This window comes from Urtica dioica, chromosome 1, assembly GCF_054948205.1.
Source record: "Urtica dioica subsp. dioica isolate 48M chromosome 1, U.dioica_male_clone48M_v1_H2, whole genome shotgun sequence".
Taxonomy (NCBI): Eukaryota; Viridiplantae; Streptophyta; class Magnoliopsida; order Rosales; family Urticaceae; genus Urtica; species Urtica dioica.
The window spans coordinates 5,801,712-5,824,562 of NC_142756.1; the positions used below are offsets into that span (position 1 = coordinate 5,801,712).

The following is a 22,851-nucleotide window of genomic DNA, read 5'->3' on the forward strand; positions in this document are numbered from 1 at the left end:
GGACTATTGACCTACTGGTCTAATTGTTCCTTAATCTTTTGAAAACAATATTGACGTTTTTCGTTACATATGTGGCTGATGCTAATCAAATTACCCTTTAATTCATGAATAAGTGAAAACGTTTATAAAACATGTGATGATATATATGGGGCATTTATGCAAGTAACCCAATAGTTCACTCTCTTCTTAAAAATAGCTCAAATTTTATTTTATTAAAAAAAATAACTCATCAACCCCTGAGTAAATTAATCAACTAAAGAGTAAACTAAATTGATTTTTTAGTTAATTAACTTACTCATGGCGTGATGAGCTATTTTTTTTAATGAAATAAAATTTTAACTAAAATCTTAAAAGGAATTAGAAGAATGGTTAGTTGCAACAAATTTTTAGTAATATATTGTTTAATCCAATATTGTTGCTAATCATAATATATATCTTTGACAAAAGTTATCGAGGAAGCTATGTGGTTGAAACTCTTGCGGGAGATTAGTTTTAGGAATGAATAAACTTTGTATTTTTGTGACTATCATGGGGCTATATACACTCTTGTCTAAGAATAATGTTCATCACGAGACAATAAAACATATTGATGTAAGCTTACACTTCATCAAAGGCATGATCAACAACAAGCATATCAGCGAGATGAGATAGCTATAAGTATCAACCATGCAAGTTCCAAGAGGCATTGGACTTGCTGATATTAGTCAAAGCTTGAACACCAATAAAGAGGGTGTGAGGACGTGGATCCACTGGAAGACTAGATGACAAGACAATGCGGAGATTTGTGAACCTGAATTTTCTTGTCCTTGAGCCATGTCAGCAACAATAACAAGACTTGAAACTTTCATGCTGTTTGAAACCGTTAAGTTAGTTAGACTTGTATATTTAAAGACATTGAGTCATTGTAATTAGTTGTTCGAGAATTGTATCAACCTGTAAATCATTGTACTGACGAGAGAAAGAGATTCTTGCTCTGAAGATTGTTCAGAGCCATCTCGTGTAAATTGGTGATCAAACGCTTTAATTTTACTAGAGTTGCTGATTGCTTGATAGTGAATAAGAAATAAGATCTCTCATGTCCTAATTTGGATCAACTGTCTTCACCAGAGAAGAATTGACTGCTTCATAGTGGATAAAAAATAAGATCTCTTATCATGTCGGATTGAGATCTCCGTTTTTAATATGAACTAAGGTTAAAATCTTCGTGCATTTTGGATTTTTGTTCTTAACGCCTTTTATATTCTTCATTACTTGCATAAATGAAGTTACCTTCTGAGTTGAGTCTTTTTTTTATTCGTTTTGGTTCATTTGTTTTTATTGTTTTTGTTGCTATTTTCTAACAAATTCGAAGGCTGGGTTATTTTTTGATAGGTACGACATATCAACATTCGCGTTAGAGATATCCTTATGTTTTATAGTGAGGTCACTTTGACGTGAAATCGTTCTTGTAAAAGTAATATAATCTTCTTTACGAGACTATTATTCAACTTAATTTTTTGCGTAAGTTTGGATATTTTTTTTAGTATGCTACGTGTAATTTGTGTAATTTATTTTTTAGAAGAGAATGATTGTGATAATTAAGCATAAACAATTCGTTAAAAAAACAAAATAAAAAACCTTTTGCATATATAATACATGATATATTGCTACATTAAATCCCATAATATTGGTATATCATTGATAAGTGCAATTCATTCCCACTTATCAATGCTTTTCGAGAGTAAATCGAGACTTGTTCTTGAAGTTTTTGATGTTATTTTGTAGTTTTTATTTCATTTTATGGTACAAGAGGATATGAGAAGTTTCTAGTTCAAAAACGAGTAAATTCAGAGCCAAAACGAAGAAGTTATGGCCAATTGGAGTCAAGAGGTAAAAGTCAATGCAAAGTCACTGCTAGCGCAAGCCACGCGACGTGTCGCATCCCATTTTCACGCATTGCGTCAAACAGGAAAAAATCCAAACAGGAGATTCCTCACGTAGGATGCGTAAAAACTCCAGCGCGACGAGCTAATCTCAACGCAAAGCGTGGCTGTCGCTGTCAGCTTTTTAAAACTCGCTATTTTTAGCCACTCTTGACCCTTAGATCACATCCGATGGCCCGAAATGCTCCGAAAACTCTCATTGGAGAGCCTTATACTCTTGTTTTAGGTCATTGAGAAGAAGAAGACGCTTTAGACTTTATTTTGGAGAGGAAGAGAGGAGGGCTAAGCTCTCAGAGAGAGAGAGAGAGAGAGAGAGAGCCATTGAAGGACTTGAAGAGAAGAAGGAGTATTCTACAACCTCCATTTGTTCAATCCTTATAACCCTTCCCTTCTCTTCTCTTTATTTGATTGCTTGAACTCTATTGTATTTCATTCTCATTTTAGCTTGAGTCTTATTTAATTATTTTGGAATAACTCTAGTTCATCTTGATTAAGACTTTGGATTTCTTGTTGATTGGTTTTGATTTTGGATTATTGAATAAATAAATATATATATATATATATATATATATATATATATATATATATATATGCTTGTGTTTATATGTTCGTGCTCATTTCAATATTGCTTTGTTTAATCATAATTATAAGTAGCTAAACACATATGAGTGATGCAATGTAGTTGGGTGAATTGATTCGGATTGAATTATTCTAGGTTTGTGCTTAAATGGGGCTTGTTTATGGTATTCAAGAGAATTGGGGTTCATTGCTTGACTTAACTAACTAGGCAGTGAATCTCTAGACCCGTTTAGACAACGAGAGGTGGTAATCGAGTGTCCTAAACTCGTTCACTCATTCGTCCACCTAGCTCTATAGAAAGACTAGGGGATTTGAGTAGTTGTTTGAATTCCGTAGCAAATGCAATTGTTTGTTTTTATAAGATCCAAGTCGAGATGTGTAAAATTCGTCAAACAATTAGGCTCGTTTCTATTTGAAAGAGAGACTAATGAGTATTCAAGAGAGAATCTTACTAGGTTCACCCAAATAATTGCCGTCACTAGAATCCTTAAAACCGACCTAATCGAGGTACCAATGAAGTTACACTCCTTCACTCTCATGTCGTTTGTCAAGTCTTGTTTGATTGCTTTTGATTTATTTTGTGCATTTTAATTTCACTTCACTAAAAAACCATCAAAACTCTCCACCTTCTACACTTTTTCAACTCATAAAGATTTTCTACTTAGTTTGCATTGAAAAATAAACAAGTTACTCGTGTGATCGATATTCGTGCTCATGCACACTTTATTACTTGATGACACTGCGCTGCGTCGTGTGAGTTTTCATTCATTAAAGAAATTCTCCATCATTTCTTTCACAACTTTTCTGTTTCCTAAATAAATATGATAATGACAAAGCTATCCCCGTAAAGAATCGTAGTCAGTAAAATTAAGGGAAAATATCAATGATATCTCATGTGTTTAATAGAAATGTGCAATTCATTCTCTCAGATTCCAGAAATATCAGACATCTCCCTTCAGTTTAATATAAATGACAAATACCTCCATTGAAAATATGTTATATTGTAAATATCACCATTTTCGTTTATTTTTTTTAAAAAAATATAACTCCCCAAAATGCCATTAATAAAATAAATATTTGTTTACTATTTTATTTAAAAAAAAATTAAAAATCTCTTTTTATAATAAAAATCCTTAACTTTTATAATAAAAAATTTTGATTTGATTATATATAGTATAAAAATAAAAAGTTATTTCATTAAAGCAACATTTTAAGGAGTTTAAAATTCATTTTTTTTTAAATAATTGAAAATGGTGGTACTTGAGATATAACATATTTTTATGAGAGGTATATCTCATTTATATGAAACAGAGGAGAGATGTATGATATTTCTGTAAACGGAAGGAATAAATTTCGTATTTTGATCAAACACACTATGATATTTTCCCTAAAATTAATGACTAAAGACCGCATATAATAATTTATACTATAACAAAAATAGGAATATTAAAAAATAAAGTAAAATCAGATTAAAGTAGGACTCGGAACTTTCTAAAAGGAAAAAATAAAATAAAAAAGTAGGACTCGTAATGATTTAGCGGTATAATATATATATAATCCGACTAGGAAAACAAATAGGGAAACTATATTCTTATAAATACATACATTACCCTAGAAAGCTAGCGCTCACACAATTACTTTCCAAATCACAACCAAAAATAGTTTCTTCATCATCAAACCTGAAACACCATGTTCGACAAACTCTACCGATGTTACTCGGTCTCGCAGACCGGGACGCACAGCCGCGTCGAAGACGGCGACAAGATCCTAATGCCGGTCTCGGCTCTGGCCGAGCTGTCGAGAATGAGAGTCGAATACCCTCTCCTCTTCAAGCTCACCAACACCAGAACGAACAAAACCTCTCACTGCGGAGTCATGGAGTTCAGCGCCGACGAAGGCACGGTGGTCCTGCCCAACTGGTCGATGCTCAACATGGGCCTTCTAGAAGGCGACGTGGTCCGAGTCTCCAACGCCAGCCTCGAGAAAGCCGCGCTGGTCAAGCTCCGGCCCCACGAGACGGCCTTCGTGGCCGAGGTCTCGGACCCCAGGGCCGTCCTCGAGAGGTGTCTCAGAAGCTTCTCTTGCCTCACCATCGGGGACACCTTCGAGATCCCTTACTTGGACCGCAAGTTTCGCTTCGACGTCTTGGAGGCCAACCCCGGCGGCCGCGGCGGCGGCGGGGCCGTCAGCGTCATCGAGACCGACTGCGAGGTCAATTTCGCTGCTCCTTTGGATTACGAGGAGCCCGTCTCGAAGAAGGCTAAGATAGAGCATCAAGAAGAAGAAGAAAAAGAAGAAAAAAAAGAAGAAGAAGCGGGTTTCAAGGCTTTTACGGGAGTTGGAAGAAGATTGGACGGTTCGATATCAAGCAACAATAATATCGGCACTACGAAGAAGGCTGTGTTTGCGGAGAGCTCGTCTTCGAAGCTCAGTCATGGCGCCGGAACAGAGACCGGTATTAGTGTGAAGGAAGATGATAAATGTTTTAAGCCTTTTACTGGGAAAAGTTATAGATTGATGTAGGCTCTTGAACATTATTATGGTCACTCTCATACATTCCTTGTAGCTTCTGTTTTTTTTTTTTTTTTAGTTGCTAATTTCGGGTAAAACTCTGTAGGAATATGTTAATCGCAAACGGAAACACCGACAAAGCGAAAATTATTTGCATAATAAATAGACGAGTATATAAACTGTACTCGTTGATGTTCAAAAGCAGTAAATCAATTCAGACTGCCTTGTGTATTCTCAGTTGTGTGCACGCAAGAGAGAATATCCGAATTTCCAAATTATATATTCTTAACAATTAAAATCAAGCAACACCACCATAATTCCTTCTTTTTCGAATCTGAACTTCTTTGGTTTTCACTTCAATATCATTATTACTCTGCTCGTGGCATAGATAATATTCACCCAGACCTTGCATCAAAGAGGGGCAAATCCCACTCAATCTTGACCATATTTAAGATAACCACTTTTCATATTCGACTCTTGCTCACCAAAACAGTAACTGCATTTTGTATTATGATCTCGTCAAATTCCTAAATCTACCAGTGTCAATAGGTCTATCTCGATCCACTTTCTTTGCTAGCTGTGATGTTTCCTAATCCGTCAGTGTGGTTTTAGAGGTAAATATTTCGACCTCACCAACTGCCACAAATTCCTTTTTTTTTTTTTTTTTTATCTAGGGCCTTACATATTCCCGAATGAAGTTCTCCACCTGCAAAGTTTCACCGGTTAAACACGAAGAATCGGCGACACTGACTTTGTTGCAGCAGTGTGAGAAGGAAAACGTTTACCCGGGTACCCCTAGTGTAAACAAGTTGGAAATATCGGCTTCGGATACAGCGCTTCTCGACGCGCGTAATTTCTCACTGCAAAAATATACCAGTATTAAATCGGACCTCATACAAATATCAAACCCATCACTTACAAGAAATTACCATTTAAACAAAGCATTCTTTCATGTAAGGTATAAAGAGAGAGACTTACGTTTCCTTCTCCGTTTGCATCCTAACGAACTCCTTTGTGTGTGCTGTCACTTTGTCTGTCTTGTTGCAGACGAAGCACTGGGATTTTCTTCTTCACAACACTTCCATTGGCGAGGATATCATAAAGGTACCTTTTGAACATAAATAAATTCTTTAAGATATTTGATAGTAGAGCAACAGTCATACACTCCTAGACATGAACATCAAGCAAGGATTTACACATTTAATAATGAGACCATCTACTATTTCAAGTGTTCAACATTGACACTTAGCTAATCGTTTGACAAACATGCCCAAATATAATATTTCTCGGTCACGTCATTCTTATCCTGAACAAGTTAGCTTTCCAGTGCCAGATTCATTCATAACATCGACTGAACTCAATTCAAATGATAGGAATTTGAGAGTAATAGATAAAAGTAAATTGTTAGAAAAGCCTTTCTCTGTAGTTTAGAAATGTGGGGCTGGGAATTTGGAGGTTGACAGATAAAAGCAGGACCTTGATACCTTAATGGCAATGGAACTTTAGCTGAAAAAAAGACGTACTGTGACATAAAGTTATCGATAATTTATTTATGTTGCCATAATGGTGCCACGAGAAACGTTATCGACTTGAAAATTATCAATGGTGCCACGAGAAAAGAAAATCAGAATCTTAACTTCCCAAGAAACTTCACAAAATAAGAATGATACTCGAGGCTATTAGACATATTGGAGCCTGTCATCTTTGGGAAGGTTTACAAGATGAAAGGTGTGGTTAAATGACTCGGACAGAAGACTTCTAAGTAAAATTGTTCCCTCTCGGCTCCTGCAAACGGAACAAGTATACCATACTATACAAGCAATTTGAAAAGCCAAAGTGCCAATCGAAGTCTCAAGTTTTTTCTTGGGTGATTAACAGGCGAAGAATCAAGATGATTGACTTCATACAACTGACCGAACGCACACATCTCCCTATTTCCAAACTGGCGTTCAATGTGGAGTAATGAGAATGAACACATCGAGTCCGTCTTCTCTTCTCTTCCCAATTCGCCTCATATCATATATCAAGGCATGTAAAACTGCAGATAAATGAGGCCTGTCTGACAAGCCTCGAAGAAGTTTATAGATCCATGCTTACCCAATAAAAGAAAAATCTGGCATGTGGCGGAGAAAGGTATCGCACTCACTTCATAAGAGGCCAAACAAGAAGATATTCAAAGAGGAGGACCGTGGATTTAATTATTTACGTATTATAATATGGCATTTTGGCTATCTATGTATATTAGATATTTAGGAGTTTTCTTTTAGCCAGCCTCATTCAAATATGGTCATGGAACCACTAAAAACCCTTATTTCAATGCATCAACCACAAAAACTATGTCAGCAGCTTGAAACAAAAACTCATCGAGTTTGGATCGGAGACGAGAGTGCCCAGGAACATCAACAATATGGACAGTTTTTGTCTTTCCATTCTGTTCGAAAACGTATAAGATGTTTTAAACAAACTGAGTGTCACATTACATCCCCTAGTGAATACCTACAGAAAGATTTGGCCCCACCAAACAGAAGTCGTATTTTTTTTTTCTCTAAGAGAATGTGTTCAGAAAAAGCTTCATCTACTTGGTTAGTACACGAAAAATTTAGTGATACCTTAGCCTTTTCAGAATGCAAGCACCAAAGTGCCTTCATTGGGCTCCATAGCCATCTCGGAGCTCCTACTAATATGCAACATTTCATGTGAAGAATTATATCAACAACAACATATCGCAAAGCACAACTCCGGAAAATTGTTCAAAATAATTCAAAAACGGAGGGAATCAAGCAAGCTCATAAAACTTGCAAACGGCATAACGCATAAACCAAAGTAAGCTTCAGAAGAAAATCAAGTCTGAATTGATGTTCGACAAACAGATTGAGCTGAGTGAGAACATATCCACGAGTTGAAAATCCAGGGAAAAAAAAAGCATATAAAAATTGATTTATTTGTTTAGAAAAGAAAACTCAAAATTTTGTTGATAGCAGATAAAAAAATCATACGAAATGAGGAAATACTACCCCGAAGACAGACCAACCAACACTGATGAAATCAGAAACGTTTGGACTAAATGCCTTCCAAATATAATTTCACTAACTTGACTGGGAACGATTACCAGTTGCCCATTACAACTCTACTATCAACGAAACATGCCTTAAATATAATTTCACTGACAAACCAGTACACCTTTGATTTCCTCTAATTATCTTGCCACGAGATTTTCTCGAAAAATATCAGATTCCGCTTAACATCTTCGAAAACCTCACGATCAACTCTTCAGAACTAAATCGCTCTAGGTGTTTGCAACGCGGAAAAAGGCTTGAAAGAAAACTACCACTGTGGTTTCTGACCACCACTAACTCCAACTATAGAACACATTTGCATAACTCTTAACTGAATTCAGAATGTGCTGTAATCAGATGAATTTGCAATCCCAATTGTTTTCGGTTTAAAGTGCGAATATTCAAATTCAATCGGAAATGAGAGTAGCATTGCATTGTTATACTTAATATCCCTATTGTTCCCTCAAACCAATGGAGATAGGTTTGAAACAGACATGGAAGCATAAGAATCAAACAGACACTGTTTTTATATAAAGAACGAGCAATCTTCAACGATAGCGAGCTCGTTATCACTTACTTGATAGAAAAGAACGGTCTTTCCATTACCGCCAAGCCCGCTAATCACAATGGCGTTTGACTTAGTGCGTTTGAACAGACGAACTGATCAAAGTACAAGAAATTAAAACAAAATAATAATAAAAAAATCAAATTTGATCCGAAAGCCTTGAACTCGAAAAACCTCACGGATTCACAAAGAGAATGACTCCGACAGAAACGTAGAGGTGAATTGGGCGAATCTGGTGAACGTAGTTCAGAGCTTGACGCGACCATCGTTCGCAAAGAGTCTTCAATTCTTCGATATCAAAGGCCCCAATGTTCGACATTCTCTTCTCTTCTTCTTCCGCCTTTTTTTTCGAAGGCTTGTCAAAAGAATTTAACAATATGGGGATAAAAAAAAGGAGTAGAAGGTAGATCTACTACTGTAAAGCTTGCAATTTTAACATTTCAGGACTGTAAATTTTATATTTTGGCAATTATTTGCTCATTGCAGTTTTCATGATCAATCACAAAAAAAGGCATGTATTTTTTTAACATAAATTTCTCTTGAATTTCAAATGTCTCTGATTTTCTTCGTCATCAGCCGATGAAAACAAACTTTTTGACAAATTTTTTTTTTTTTTTTTGGTTTTTTTTGTTTATGTTATTTTAGTCACGTTTCAGAAATTTAGCATCGTGGGTATAGTTTGTTGTTTATAACGTTATTGAAATGCGTTTCTGGAATTAAAGACATTATTGTTGAGTGTTGACGTTCATCTGAACGGCCTGAGAGACGCTGATAATTTCTGCTTTGATTTCTTCAACTTTTTATTTATTTTTTTACTGTCTTATTAAGCACAACTTGGGTTGGACACCTTGGACCAACTCTGTCGCACGTTTTTTTTATTTATTGAGAGTGGACCGTTGATAGGATATGCACAATTCAAGTATAGCACTTTTAATAAACTTACTTGAATTGAGAAACTGACTTTTATTGTTCAAAGGAAATAGAGAGAGGAGAGACAGAATAATAAAATATTTAATTATTTAATCTGATAATAATATTTAAATATTAAAATTATTTAAAATAATAGAAAATACTATTATATCCTTTTAAATTTTGACACGTCATCAAAACGTGAAACTTAACGTCCAAGTACTGATGGAAGTGGGGCTTTGTAACACGTGTCTGAGTTGTGAATTGAGTTTTGCAATATTTTCGAATCCAGGGGCGAAATGTAACTGAGGTACGAGTCCAGGGGGTAAAAATGAGATTAATTCTAAACTTAAACATGCAATGAAACTAGTCTTCCTCTTCATCTAACATAAAAATAAAATAAAAAACATTTAAAGGAGTCAAAGTCACTCTTACCCGTTTATAGAAGAAGCCAGCTTTTCTAAAGCCTCTTGTAATTAACAGGGAAAATAAACAATAAAACATAAACTTGCAAACTCAATCCCGTTTATGTCTATTACAAATACAACACACACAAACTACAAGTTCTCAATCATAATAATAATAATAATAATAAGAAGAAGAACCAAAACATTGTGTTTGAGGACAATTAATCCCTCCCCACCACTACTTATTAATAAAGCATAGTCTATGTACACTAGTAAGTAAAATAAGCAGAAATATTGTGGATTAATAATTAAAGAAGGCGGAGATGAAGAGATCAGATTCCCCTTGAGCCGGGGATCTCGATCCACTCGAGCTGAAGCTCGACCTCGCCGGTCTCGACGTTTCTGAGGCGGAGACAGATGTTTTGGACCAACTTGCCGTCGGTCCACACGATGGCGCTCTCTTCGGAGAGGCTGTTGTGCCGACCCGGCTTGACCTTTGTCACTATCGTCCCGCTCGGGAGGCCCTCCAAACGCATCCTCAGGGCCTCCAAGAACGGCCCGATCTCGAACTCCGCGTCTCCCATCTTGTCGTCCATCGAGAATGTGTCGTGGTCGAACACCGCCTATATCACACGGAAAAAAATCAATTTATGTTTCGGCCCAATTTGATTATAATTATTAGGGTTCTGTAACTAATTTGCCACTCACAAACTTATATTTGAATAACAAAAAATTAGAAAAATATTCACCTAAAACGTTGCTATATAACCAAGGTTTCGTAAATCATGGGTAAATAGCAATAAAGATGATAGAACATAATAAATAGAAGTGGTTATTTACCTAAGATTTACGTCTGTAAATATGAAAGTAACTATTTATCTGAGATTTACGAAACGTTGACTATTTAGCAAGGAAATGTGGCTATTTATCTAATGGAATAGCCAGCGTTCTGTTAATTTTACAAAGTAGCTATTAGCGTAAATTAACTTTGACAGGTTAGATTCAATGGCTATATTTGAAACGTTGCTAAATAGCAATGTTATAACGTTTCAAAGTCTCTTATATTTTCCTTATTGTTATTCGATTTGGTTGCTTACTATTTTGACGGGGAGATTTGGATCTGCAACTGAGAGGGTTAGCTCTTCGTTCCATTCAGGGTTTAGAGTTTTCTTCACAACCCGAGTCTTCAATTTCTGCAAAATTCAGATGTTGTTATTAATTAATTGATTGATTTCTAGAACAATTTCATAACTGAGCAAAAGAAAGTGGGAATTAAAGTACTAAGTTGTAACGACTTGTTGAAGCCTGGACAATTATTGATCCATGAAAAAAGTAAAAATTCGAACATGAAAAAGACAACAATTTGATTGCTGAAGTTGAACAGGATTTGTTGCATAACGTTTGGGTTTACATAAATTAATTGGTTAATTATTTCATTCAAGAGAAGGTTTCTTCTTCTTCATCATCAAGTACAAACTACAAACTGATACGCATTAAATGCTGAGTCATGACTCATGATCAGATAAAGTCAACACCAAGCAACCCAGAAATCTAAAACATAAACTGATAAAAAAAAAATATATATTAAAACAAACAAAAAATGTAAAGTTTTTTTTTACCTGCTTGCCCATCTTGATCACAATATAAGGGTCACTGGTATTAACATCTCTGATCGCAAGGTTGACTCCTCTGTGCACACGGACTCTGAGAAGACCCATGAGATGTTCCATTTTAGAAGATACCGAGAGCTTTGTGGAAGAGGAAGTTTAACTGAAATTTGGTTTTCTGATGAGAAAGTTTATTTTATTTTGCTTTGCTTTGTGTATACACGGAAAGGACAGGACAGAAAATGGGCTGATATAGAAAAGGAGAAATAAAAGCGTCCAAAAACTTTGATATTGAAGTCTGATCTGTTTGGGATTTTATATACCGTCCAAATAACCGTGTCTTTTTCTTACTAAATGGAATTCTCCCCCAAATTTATTAGTCTTTGTCAGAGTTACAAACCGAGAAGACTTGTTAAATCTTAAAAACAATGACTCTTTCTCTCCCTTCATTTTGATGGTAACACACTCCAGAAACTGAAACTAAATTATTCTAATTACTACCCTTCACTAATATTTTTAAAAAGCACCATAATTTAATTTTAAGATTCTCTTATACGTGATGTAAATACTTAGCATTTTGACACCAATATTACTAAAATCATAATATTTTACTAAACTTAATTAAAATCTAAAATTTAACAACCCTAGTACTAAATCAATCAAGAATTTTGTTGCATCTAATTATTCTTTTAGTTCTTTTTAAGATTCTGACCAAAGTTTATTCTTTAGTTAATTAAATTATTGCGAACCTTGGTTGATTACTTTGTAAAAGAATGGTGAGAGCTACTGACCTAATTGCCCATAAATAAATTGTGCAAAGATTGTAATAACTTTATAATTTCGTGACATATCGGTCATGAAATACAAAATTTCTTGACAGTTCGATCACGAAATTCTGTATTTTGTAAATGATTTTAAAATTTTGTGATAATTTGGTAACGAAATAAGAAGACAGTCACCAATGATATTTTTGTAAAAAAATAATTATCTCTCTTAATTTCAGTATTATTATTATTAAATTATAAGTTTTGGTTAATTTTTGTAAAGTGACACAAATTTAGTAATATTTGTGTCAAAATCTCTATGCAAGTTTTATTGGAAAGTTAAAAGGATTGCAAAGTATAAAATTGCGAAATACATTAAATTAAAAAAAAAAAAGTCATGAAATCAAATTGTACATATAATATGTAAAGTAATATATTAACTTGCATATTCCGATATCTTTTAGGGGGGACCAACAAAAAGATAAAGAATTCAAATGTTCTCCCTCCCTCTATACTTGAAACTTGCAAGTATGATTGGCATTAAAAAATCACAAACCTACGTAATATTGTATTCTTTTTAAAATATCACAATCACTTGAAATTTCAATTTATAATTTGAGTGACGAAATCAAGTGTGACAAACAAAGACGTTAAAGTAAAATTCCGGCTGTTTATGAAATTATATAGTGATAGTATTTTTATCTTCATTAAAAACAATGTAGTATTTTTATCTATTACTTTTCGAATTATTGGCCACACAAATACTTCAAATTTTTAATTTATTGCAATTTAATACTCAATCATCTTCGTCCCACATCGCCATCGCTTTTCGCGATTGTCGACAGTGGCGAGAGAGTTTCTCGATGACATTTTTTGTAACTGCAGCGTACCATGTATGGAGAGGACGTCATGGACTAGTGCTAACCCAGGGAGGAAGTTCATTACTTGCTGCGAGACCAACGTAAGAGTTTTGGTTTTGAATTTTGGTCAATATCGATTATAGAGTGTTTAGACCATGTTTACTGTTTGCATTCTTGAAATTTGTCGTTTGGTTTTCCAGGCTGAAAGATGGGTGTAAATTTATTCAGTGGGTTAATCCTGAAGCAGTAACGGCGATTCAACTTTCTAACATTGAGTATTTTCCCCGCAAATTTTAAAGGTTGAGTATTCAGTTGTAACAAATCGAAAGCTTGAATTTGTTTGTGATACACTAATAGATTTGATCACTATTTAAGACTTATAAGTTGGATTTTAAAAAAACTTACTATAAATCTCACTACTTCTCGGTCTAGTCCGTAGACAAATTAGTGTCTGTAAAAGATGATCAGGTACCTAATTTGGTGATCCGGTTTATAATTCTTTATGTCAGTTTTACTTTTTCCATTCTTCATATATTATTAGTACCAATAATCGTAGGGATTAAATTGACCAATTCATTACAAGTGGTTGCGTTGAGACGCGCCTAACTGGATGCTAATTGCAGATAGATTAATTTGACTGGGTCTTCAATTTGGTTTTGACTTTTTCTGCATCCAAATGATTAAATACATGTTTTTTTCTCCTTTTATATGGATTTACTTAATGTGAAGACAAAATGGCAGGTACCCTAACAAAATGGATCCCAAGTAGAAATAGCTGGAGTTTTTTTTTTTGCTTTTTTTTTTGTTTTTCATAAATGCCCTATTTGTCTTATACTTAGAGCATCTCTAATTAAGGTTTATAAACCCTCATTTTGAAGGTTAGTCTTCTTTAAAAATAAATTAATTGTTTATCTGGAAACAAAGGAATGTCTTGTTAATACATAAATTTCAGCATTTCGAGATAATAGCACGGATGAAAGATCGAAGAAAGAAGCACCCGAGACCCATCAGAGCTAAAGAAACCATGTGTTTGTTGCGAAATTTCTCGCACACGCAAGTGCATCTGGTCGCAATAGTAATAAATCGTAAGAACGAGTTGATCTCTCGAGGATTAGTTAAATAAGGAATCCGATAATCACAAGCTAATATAGAACTAAATATAGTTGATGGAATCGTTGTCACAAAAATTCAATAACACGTCACAAAATTTCTATTGGATAAAGGGAAGGACTATGGTTCACGGTTCACAAAACAACTTGGATTCGCTGAGTTAAGAAAAGAAACAAGCTATTGAGATTCACACTTTTCACTACTCATACTCACTTTAATAGACTTGATACATCTCTCTCAAGCATCTAACAACCTAAACCGATACCGGAATATCATCTCTCGATCTCAACTAAACCTAATAAGCACGGCTAGCATTAAAAACAAGAGTATTCTCACGAGTCTAAAACAACCTAGCTATATCTAGCCTAGAAATGAATTCTAGTAACCCACACAAAAACACAACAACCTAATTTTTCTCAAGCATTAGAGTTGAACATAAAACAAGCATGAGTTCATGACATTCATACAAGCATTAAGCATAGTTATGGATTAAGTAAAAGTGATGAGAAAAACTACAATCTAACAATTCTAATACCATGAATCCTACATCGTAATGAACCCGCTATACCATAGCCCTACATGAGACTAGTTCATATTAATAACCATGACAATAAAAATACTTAAAGATGAACACAAGAACAACACATCAAGAAACATCATAAACATATGGAGAACTTGAATTAAAAAAAATAAGAGTTTAGAGAATAGAACACTTTGATTAGGATTGTAGCAATGGTAGAACTCTGCAGCTCTCTCATTCTCTTCAAATTGGAGCCACAAAGTATGAACAAGTCTGAAAAAATTATAAAAACTAAAGAAAAGCTAAGACAAAGAAAATGTGTTCTTGATTGATTCTACCAAATCTCCCTCAAATGCATTCCTTCTTCTGATAACATTGGTCTTTTTAAGGTTGAATGGGCTTGTTTTCGGAGCAATCTAAGCCTTCAAATCTCATCCAATGGCTGAGAATCGCTAAAAAAAAATGAAGATAACGAAGTCTGTCAGGACGACCGCGCGCCGCGCGGTCCTTCTTTTCACTTCCGCGCGGTTGGCGCGTAAGACTCTTTAGCTTTTGATGCAGATTTCCTACTCCGCGCGGCGCGCGAAATGGACCTCGCGGCGCGCGGAGTTGGAAAAAATGTTTTCTTCGCTTCTTTTCTTCGTTTTTGCTCCGTTTTGACTCCGATTAGCTTATTTTTTCATATTGAGACCCCAAACACTAAGTAAATCCCATATAGACCTGAAAATCCATCAAAAACACTCTAGAGATAATTAAAATCATTGAGGACTCATTGGTTATAAGCTCGGGAGATAGAAATTTACGTGTGATTAACGCACCTATCAGTGTTTGAATTGAAAGTTCCGAGCCGCGGTCACGGGCAAAGACTCGTTAATCGACATTTCGAGTTTAATTGATATTGGCCAAAATTGAGCAACAACACAAGTGAAATTCTTAAATTAATTATTGTCCATATCATTATTAAAAAGAAAGAAGGAATAGTTGAATAAATCACGCTGTAACTTGTAAAATGCCATTTGTTAGTCAAAGTACTATGACATTAGTCTAAATTACTATTTGTATTTGTAATTGAAGGAACGAAATTAATTGAAACTCGAAAGTTTTATTTTTACTTGATCATTAAATTAGTCACTGCCACGAAAATATCATTTCGCCACGAAAATATCATTTCGCCACGAAAATATCATTTCGCCACGAAAATATCATTTCGCCACGAAAATATCATTTCGTTCAATTAGATATTTATGATTCTGCATCCACTGGATTCTTTTTTAAATCTGTGCTTTAAAGCCATTTATAACTTTCCCAATAAACTTTTTAAAAAAAAGGTCCAATAGAGCTCTACATCTCACCACGAGATCTTTAAAGAAAAGGGTGCGAATTAATGTAGCAGTACAGAAATTAAGTATGCGGGCCATAGAAAACAAGTTGAGAAAGATGATTATCAATTTGAGTATAGACTATAGAGGTTGCTTGAAAATTGTACGCCTTAAAGTGATAAGTCCAATTGACTTTCAAATCTAAAGGTTCAAGTTGACCCGTCATGCGCGATAGGAAATTAAAGTCTTCCTATCGTGAAGAAACCGCCATATAAGCTTAGAGAAATGTGATGCGAAAATGGCACATGTTAGTACGATAAAATAACATAACAAGGGAAAGAAATATTAGTTGGTCCACTTGTCACCTCTTGCAAGTGTCAAGCTTGGTTAATACACGAGAAAGATGATATATGAGGGCTCGTTGGAGGATTACAATAGTGCATAACTTTTTCTTTCTGTTCCTTTTGCGTTTTTCTCGAGTTTTTTTTTTATGTTAGTTTTTACAATTTATTTTATGTTCATGGATTCATTTTGAGACATATTTAAATATAATTTTAATATGTATAAATATTTTGTACTATACATCAGATGTTACTTGTGGAGTGTTTTGACAAAATTTTAAAAAATATCCCACATCATAAACCATCCAACTTTCCTAAAAGATTATTTATGTCGCAGACCCGAGTGAGGTAAGAGAGAGACGGACGAAGTTAGAAATGTAAATTAGAGTTAATATAAAAATAATAAAAAAAAAGTTTAGAAAAGCCTAATTCATAAATAGTAATTTATTGCAATTAGCTATTTCACTGGTTACTTTTAAAATTCTATTACTATTTAGTTAATTTAATTTATTGTGGACAAGTGAGCAATTTTTTTTTCTAATAAAATGAAACTTGAGCTATTTAGGATGAACTATCGGGTTGCTTGCATAATTGCCCAATTTATAAACTTTTAGGGTACAAAAAAAAACTAGATAAGTGTAATTTTTTTTAGAGAGAGATTTAGCCTTAACTAAATCCGTCTTTAGTGAGAGTGTCAGAGATGAAATTGCCTAGCGAGTGTGCAATATTCATGTTCTCCATTCTCTTCTCGATGAGGACAACTTCAACGAAGTTCTTTGGATTCCTTAGATCATAGTCCCTGAAGAGTTATTGGCAGTAAAAATACTCAATGTTACAATATCATTCCTCTTTTAGTATTTGTTCGTTATAAATTGATGGAAAGACACATGTAAGCCATCAAGATGAGTAAAATTTAAAAATAAACATATTTTTTTATAATATTTAAAAAAAGGGTTATTAAGTTATATAGCCACACGGTTATAGTGAATTGTGATATAACACACCTTTCGTTAATTTATTGTAAATAACCAAGTTAACTTATTAACAGATTAATAAAAGACTTATTTAATCCAACCAAACATGTAAAAAAATGTAGTTAATAGGCTGCCACGTATGCAAGTTGACTATTTACAAAGTATTTACTAAATGTTGGCTAATTTACAATTCCTACAGTTTAGGCGGTTTACGTAAAAAATTGCTCTCTCTCTCTCTCTCTCTCTCTCTCTCTCTCTCTCTCTCTCTCTCTCTCTCTCTCTCTCTCTCTCTCTCTCTCTCTCTCTCTCTCTCGCTCGGCTTGAATCTTCTTCTCCTCCAATGCATTTTTGTTTATTTTAATATTTATTTTACACTGAAAAGGCTTAAATATTTTTTATTTTTAAATAAATTACAAATATATTAAAGAACAATGAATAAAGAGTTAAAAACGCTTTATTATCTTTTTCTAATTTAATATTATTTATTTGATAAAACATTAAAAGAATAAAATTTTGCTCATCTAGATGACTTACATGTGTCTTTTCATTCATTTTTAACGCACATGTACTAATAAATGCAAGATATTATAACATTTAGTATTTTTCCCGTAACTTTTAAAGAATGAGTATTAAAAGTATTGAGTAATTTTGCCGTCTATAACTCGTCCTAAAAAAAGACGAGCTTTGTCGACATTTCACCAAAGATGGAATGTATTCAGACAAGAGTGGGAATAAAGTGGCAAGTAACTCCTTATAATTGTGGATCGTCAAATCCTAGACCCACCGGACGATGGTGAGAGCGGGTGTGGAGTCTTAATGTTCACCCAAAGATTCGGGTGTTTACATGGAAAGTGGAAAGATATTAGATCCTTACGGCCAAAAAATTATCTATGAGGGGCATAGCAATTGACCCGACATGTGCCAGGCGTGGCAAGGAAAGAGATATTACTTTTCACGCGTTATGCGGTTGTCGGAAAATGGTCCGAATTTGGAAGATATCTTGGTGGTGGAAGCTCATCAAAGACGAGTTTAGAAGGTGCATCATCAGATTTATCATTCGGGCTCAACAAGTGCTTTATGTGCACAACTTTGATGTTTTTCACATTTTTTATGTGTAATTGTTGGAATCTAAGGAACAGCTGGTTCACACAGGGAGAGTTGGAGCTCTCATGAATCTGATTAATCGGTCTTTAAATTATGTGATAGATTCTCGTAGCAGCTCGGGGTTTCAAACCGGGTGCAAAGGCAGCGACAACAATCCAAGGTCGGTGACGATTGCAGCTAAATGTGGACATTTTAACCGTTCACCGGTTATATTTAACTAGTCGATTAATTTACATTTTAACCGGTGTAATTTAACCGATCGAATAATTTAAACCGTTTGTTATGGTTAAAATTAACCAAGCGATTAATTTTAACCAACAATTTTATGGTTAATCGCGATTAACCAACTAAGAAGAAAAAAAAATATTGAAACTAACAGTTAATTAGCTAATTGTTCTAAAACAATCGTGATTAACCGGTTAGATTTTTAACGGTTTTAATTGTGGTGCAGAATCTTGGATTGTCTTCTCTTCTTGTCCAGACGAACTGTAAGGCATTGGGGCTGCTCTATCACTATCACTCAAGTGCTAAAAACAATGTATATGTTGATTGGTTGAAGAATCTTCTGGATTTTTGATGATTCTGGAACATCAATGCGATCACTTCATATCATGATTTGAGCACTTTCATATCGGAATTCCCAAAAAACCAACTAAGATCACAAAAAAAAATTGTAGAAAACTGCAAAAATTTCGAAAATTTTGAAATTTTATGAACTTTAATTTTATAATTATATATAATAGATATAAATTTCTATAAACCCGTACCTAAACCTGGCCTAACGGTAGCGGGACGAGACGAAATCCCCCCTACCGTTAGGCACGGTAACGGGAGCGGAACTCCCGTTACTTCGACCGGGACGGGACGGGAGTCCCGTTAATGAGACTATCAGGATACGGTTATCCCGTTAGTCCCGGCCGAGATTTTTTTTTTAATTTCGGCGATCCAACGGCCGAAAAAAATAGCCGTTGTTAATTTGACCATTTTAATATAGCCGTTATAGGCAATTTCGGCCACTTTTTTTTTTTTTTTTTTTTTTTTTTTTTTTACCCATTTATTTCTAAAATCTATAAATACCCCCCACATTTCACTCATTTTTTTCACACCTTTCCTTCAAACTCTCTCAAATTCTCTCAATCTCAATCTCAAATACTCTCAAACTCTCTCGATTTTAATCTCTAATACTCTTTACCGCTTTCAATTTTTCATGGCATCATCATCCCACAACCGAGGAGGTCGAAGGGGAAGAGCTTCCCGAGGTGAACGAATTCACCTTTTTGAAGAAAATTGGTTGCACTTGTCTCAAAACGCTCCCGATCTAAACACCGAATACTCTTTCGATCCAAATTATGTTGCTCCTACTTTTGGTCATTCGGAATTCACCGAAATTCCAAACACCCAAGTGCCATACTACCCTTAAATGGATCCGAGCAAGCCTATCAAGCTCAAATTCCGCCATACGAAGTGGCTTACGAAGCATTTCAAGAATACGAGCAACATATGCGTGAATCCCAAAATCCAATTGAAGAACAAGACGACGATGAAACCCAAAATCCAAATAAAGAAGAGGAGGAAGAGGAAGAAGAAGACCTACCACCACCACCACCACCACCTCAACGTCGAAGTCAAAGTCAAGTTCCACGACCTCGACAACGTGAACAATAAGAGGAGACACAACAACGACGAGCACGACAGCAACAACAACAACAACAACATGAAGGTGCTCAACAACAACAACAACCACCTCAACAATCACAACAACAACCACGACGTCGAAGTAGGTCCGTTGCGTGGTTTGAAGAGGTGATGGCGAACGGCGAAAAAGCCGGAAAATGTCACAATTGTAGCAAAATCTTCAGCGCTCACAGCACAAGAGTAGGGACGTCGCTATTCACTGCCAGGGGACGCAATCTAGAGCCTCGTCAAGCGCTGTAAGTCACATCGATCCTGTAAGCTTTAGACGTGATTTAGTAGAATATTTTGTTTCCACCGATCTGGACTGGTCAATCAAAGATGGATTTCATGAGTGTTGTAGTGCATAATATAGACGCCGATTGGAACCTCAACAAACGTATCATAGCCTTTAGGAGGATAGAAAGTTCTCACACTAGTCAAAACATCTTAGACATCATAGTTAGTGTTATAGCTGAGTGAGATTTAACCGATAGGATTATATCCGTAACCTTAGATAATGCCACAAGCAACAACGCCATGATTAGAGAGTTAAATGAGAAACTTCATTGTGACGATACCCTTTTGCATCAACGATGTGCTACCCATATCATAAACCTTATAGTTCAAGCTGGAGCCGCTAGTGATGACCCTTCGATCACCAAGATTAGGAATTACATTAGTTGGATAAATAGTTCAACCTCCAGAGTAGACGAGCTTAAGAGACGTCTTAGACTAAACGGTCTCCAAGAGCGCACCTTTTATATAGATAACAAAATTAGGTGGAATTCTACTTTTCTCATGTTGATCAACTTTTTATCCGAACATTATGTCAATGTTATTGTTTCTTACATTAACAGTGACACATGGCGATGACGCTATCACCGAATATGATATTAGGATGGCTGAATCATTTGTTTGTTTTCTCGATATTTTTTACAAAGAAACTTGTTATCTCTTTGCTGTTTACACTCCTACTTCTTTTCTCGGTCTTCATACTATGACCGCAATTGCTGTGCATTTTGATAAATATAAAAACGAAACAATTTTTGAAAATTGAATTCAAGTAATGAGAGCCAAGTTTCTAAAATATTGGGGGGTTGGAAAGGTTCCATTACTATACGGTTTTGGAGCCATTCTAGACTGCCGATGTAAAATTGGTGGTTTAATTTTTTTTTAAGTACATTAGAAACCATTTCGAGGACCAAGATTACGTTGCACTTGATCTCGCAAGGATCGTGCAAGCTTTTTATGATCTTTTCAGGGTATACGAGGCGAAACTCCTACCGCAATATCGAGCACAAGCAAATCAATCACAGACGCAGTATCCAAGAAGACACTAATACACGAATGTCTTTGTCAACGCGTCCGCTTACAGCCCATCGCCTCAACAACAAGAAGCTGTGACAAGTTAGACGAGGTCGAGCCCAGCCGACGCACGGTCCCATCCGGAGATCCAAGAGTACGATCGGAACGAGTGGGTCAAACCGGATGACGAAGCCATCGACCTATTGGTTTGGTGGAGACAGAATGCGAGGAGGTTCCCGATCTTGTCATCTATGGCACAAGACATCCTCACCATCCATGTTTCAAACGTGTCATCTGAGGCGGCTTTTAGTAGCGCGGGCCGCATCATCGACGATAGAAGATGTAGCTTGAAACCGGAGATGGTCGAAGTATTGACGTGTGGTAAGGATTGGATTCAACATAGAAATCGAGCGCAAGAAACATTCATGTGCTTCGATATTCTTGACGATTTTGAAGTTGATTTCGTAAATGTAAACATCAATGGTTAGACTAACTTGTATAACTAAGGGATATCCCGGCCCTTGTCCGGGATAATTTTTCAAATAATTGACGAGGAAATGGGTGCTCTTTTTTCTCGCCGTCGCACCTTTTTAAGGGTCGGTGATGTTTTTTAAGAGACCCATTTTTAATTTTACATTCTTCTTTATTATTCTTTTCTACCCATTTATTTTAAAATCTTTTCAATTAAGTCCTTGTATATAATTATTTAAATTCATTTAAATCATTTTTTTAAATATATATTTTTTTTATGCCTAACGGAGTCCGAATCCTGTTAGGCGGGACTCCCGTTACCGTCCCGTTCATTAACGGGACGGACTCCCGTTTGGCCAACTAACGGGGGTCCGGGCTTGGCGGGAGCGGGAGTCACGGTATCTCCCCCCAAGCCAGGTTTACCCGTACCCTTAAATCCTGACTTGTGGCGTGGTAGTGCTAAACGATAACTCAATTCTTGTTAGTTCAAATGTATTTTGGTTAGATACACTCGAGTGAATCATTTTTTTGTTTTTTTGTTTGTGTGTGTGTGAAAAATTTCCTTTCATTTTAACAAAGATACCAGTACAAAAATAGTCCCATTTTTAACTACGGTTAAATACTCTGAACACATCTACTCGTGGGAATAAAATCCAACAGATAAAGAGTACGAGTTTTTGGGTTGGAAAATGTGTTATACCCTCACCATTGAAAATGTATTGCCTCCATGAATGAATTTAGTGTCATTCTTTTTCATTGAGCACTTGCTTCATAACTTCCTCTTGATGAACATGAAAGAGTTACCAATTCAATTGCATATCAAGATCAAGATTTCACAAACAAATGAAACTCA

At 35.4% G+C, this 22,851-nt stretch overlaps 1 protein-coding gene and 1 pseudogene across 1 annotated transcript; one reads left to right on the forward strand and one right to left on the reverse strand.

Moving 5' to 3' along the window:
* The first annotated feature begins 4,190 nt into the window (after positions 1-4,190).
* Positions 4,191-5,024, forward strand: LOC149406740 (ubiquitin fusion degradation protein 1 C pseudogene; annotated as a pseudogene).
* A 5,007-nt stretch (positions 5,025-10,031) lies between these two features.
* LOC149406741 (protein C2-DOMAIN ABA-RELATED 4-like) lies at positions 10,032-11,860 on the reverse strand. Its single transcript, XM_089608477.1, has 3 exons — positions 11,569-11,860; positions 11,047-11,142; positions 10,032-10,572 (listed from the first exon to the last, which is right to left on the reverse strand). The coding sequence occupies exons 1-3, from the start codon at positions 11,677-11,679 to the stop codon at positions 10,282-10,284; spliced, it is 498 nt and encodes a 165-aa protein (XP_089464603.1). The 5' UTR covers positions 11,680-11,860; the 3' UTR covers positions 10,032-10,281.
* Between the last annotated feature and the right edge of the window lie 10,991 nt (positions 11,861-22,851).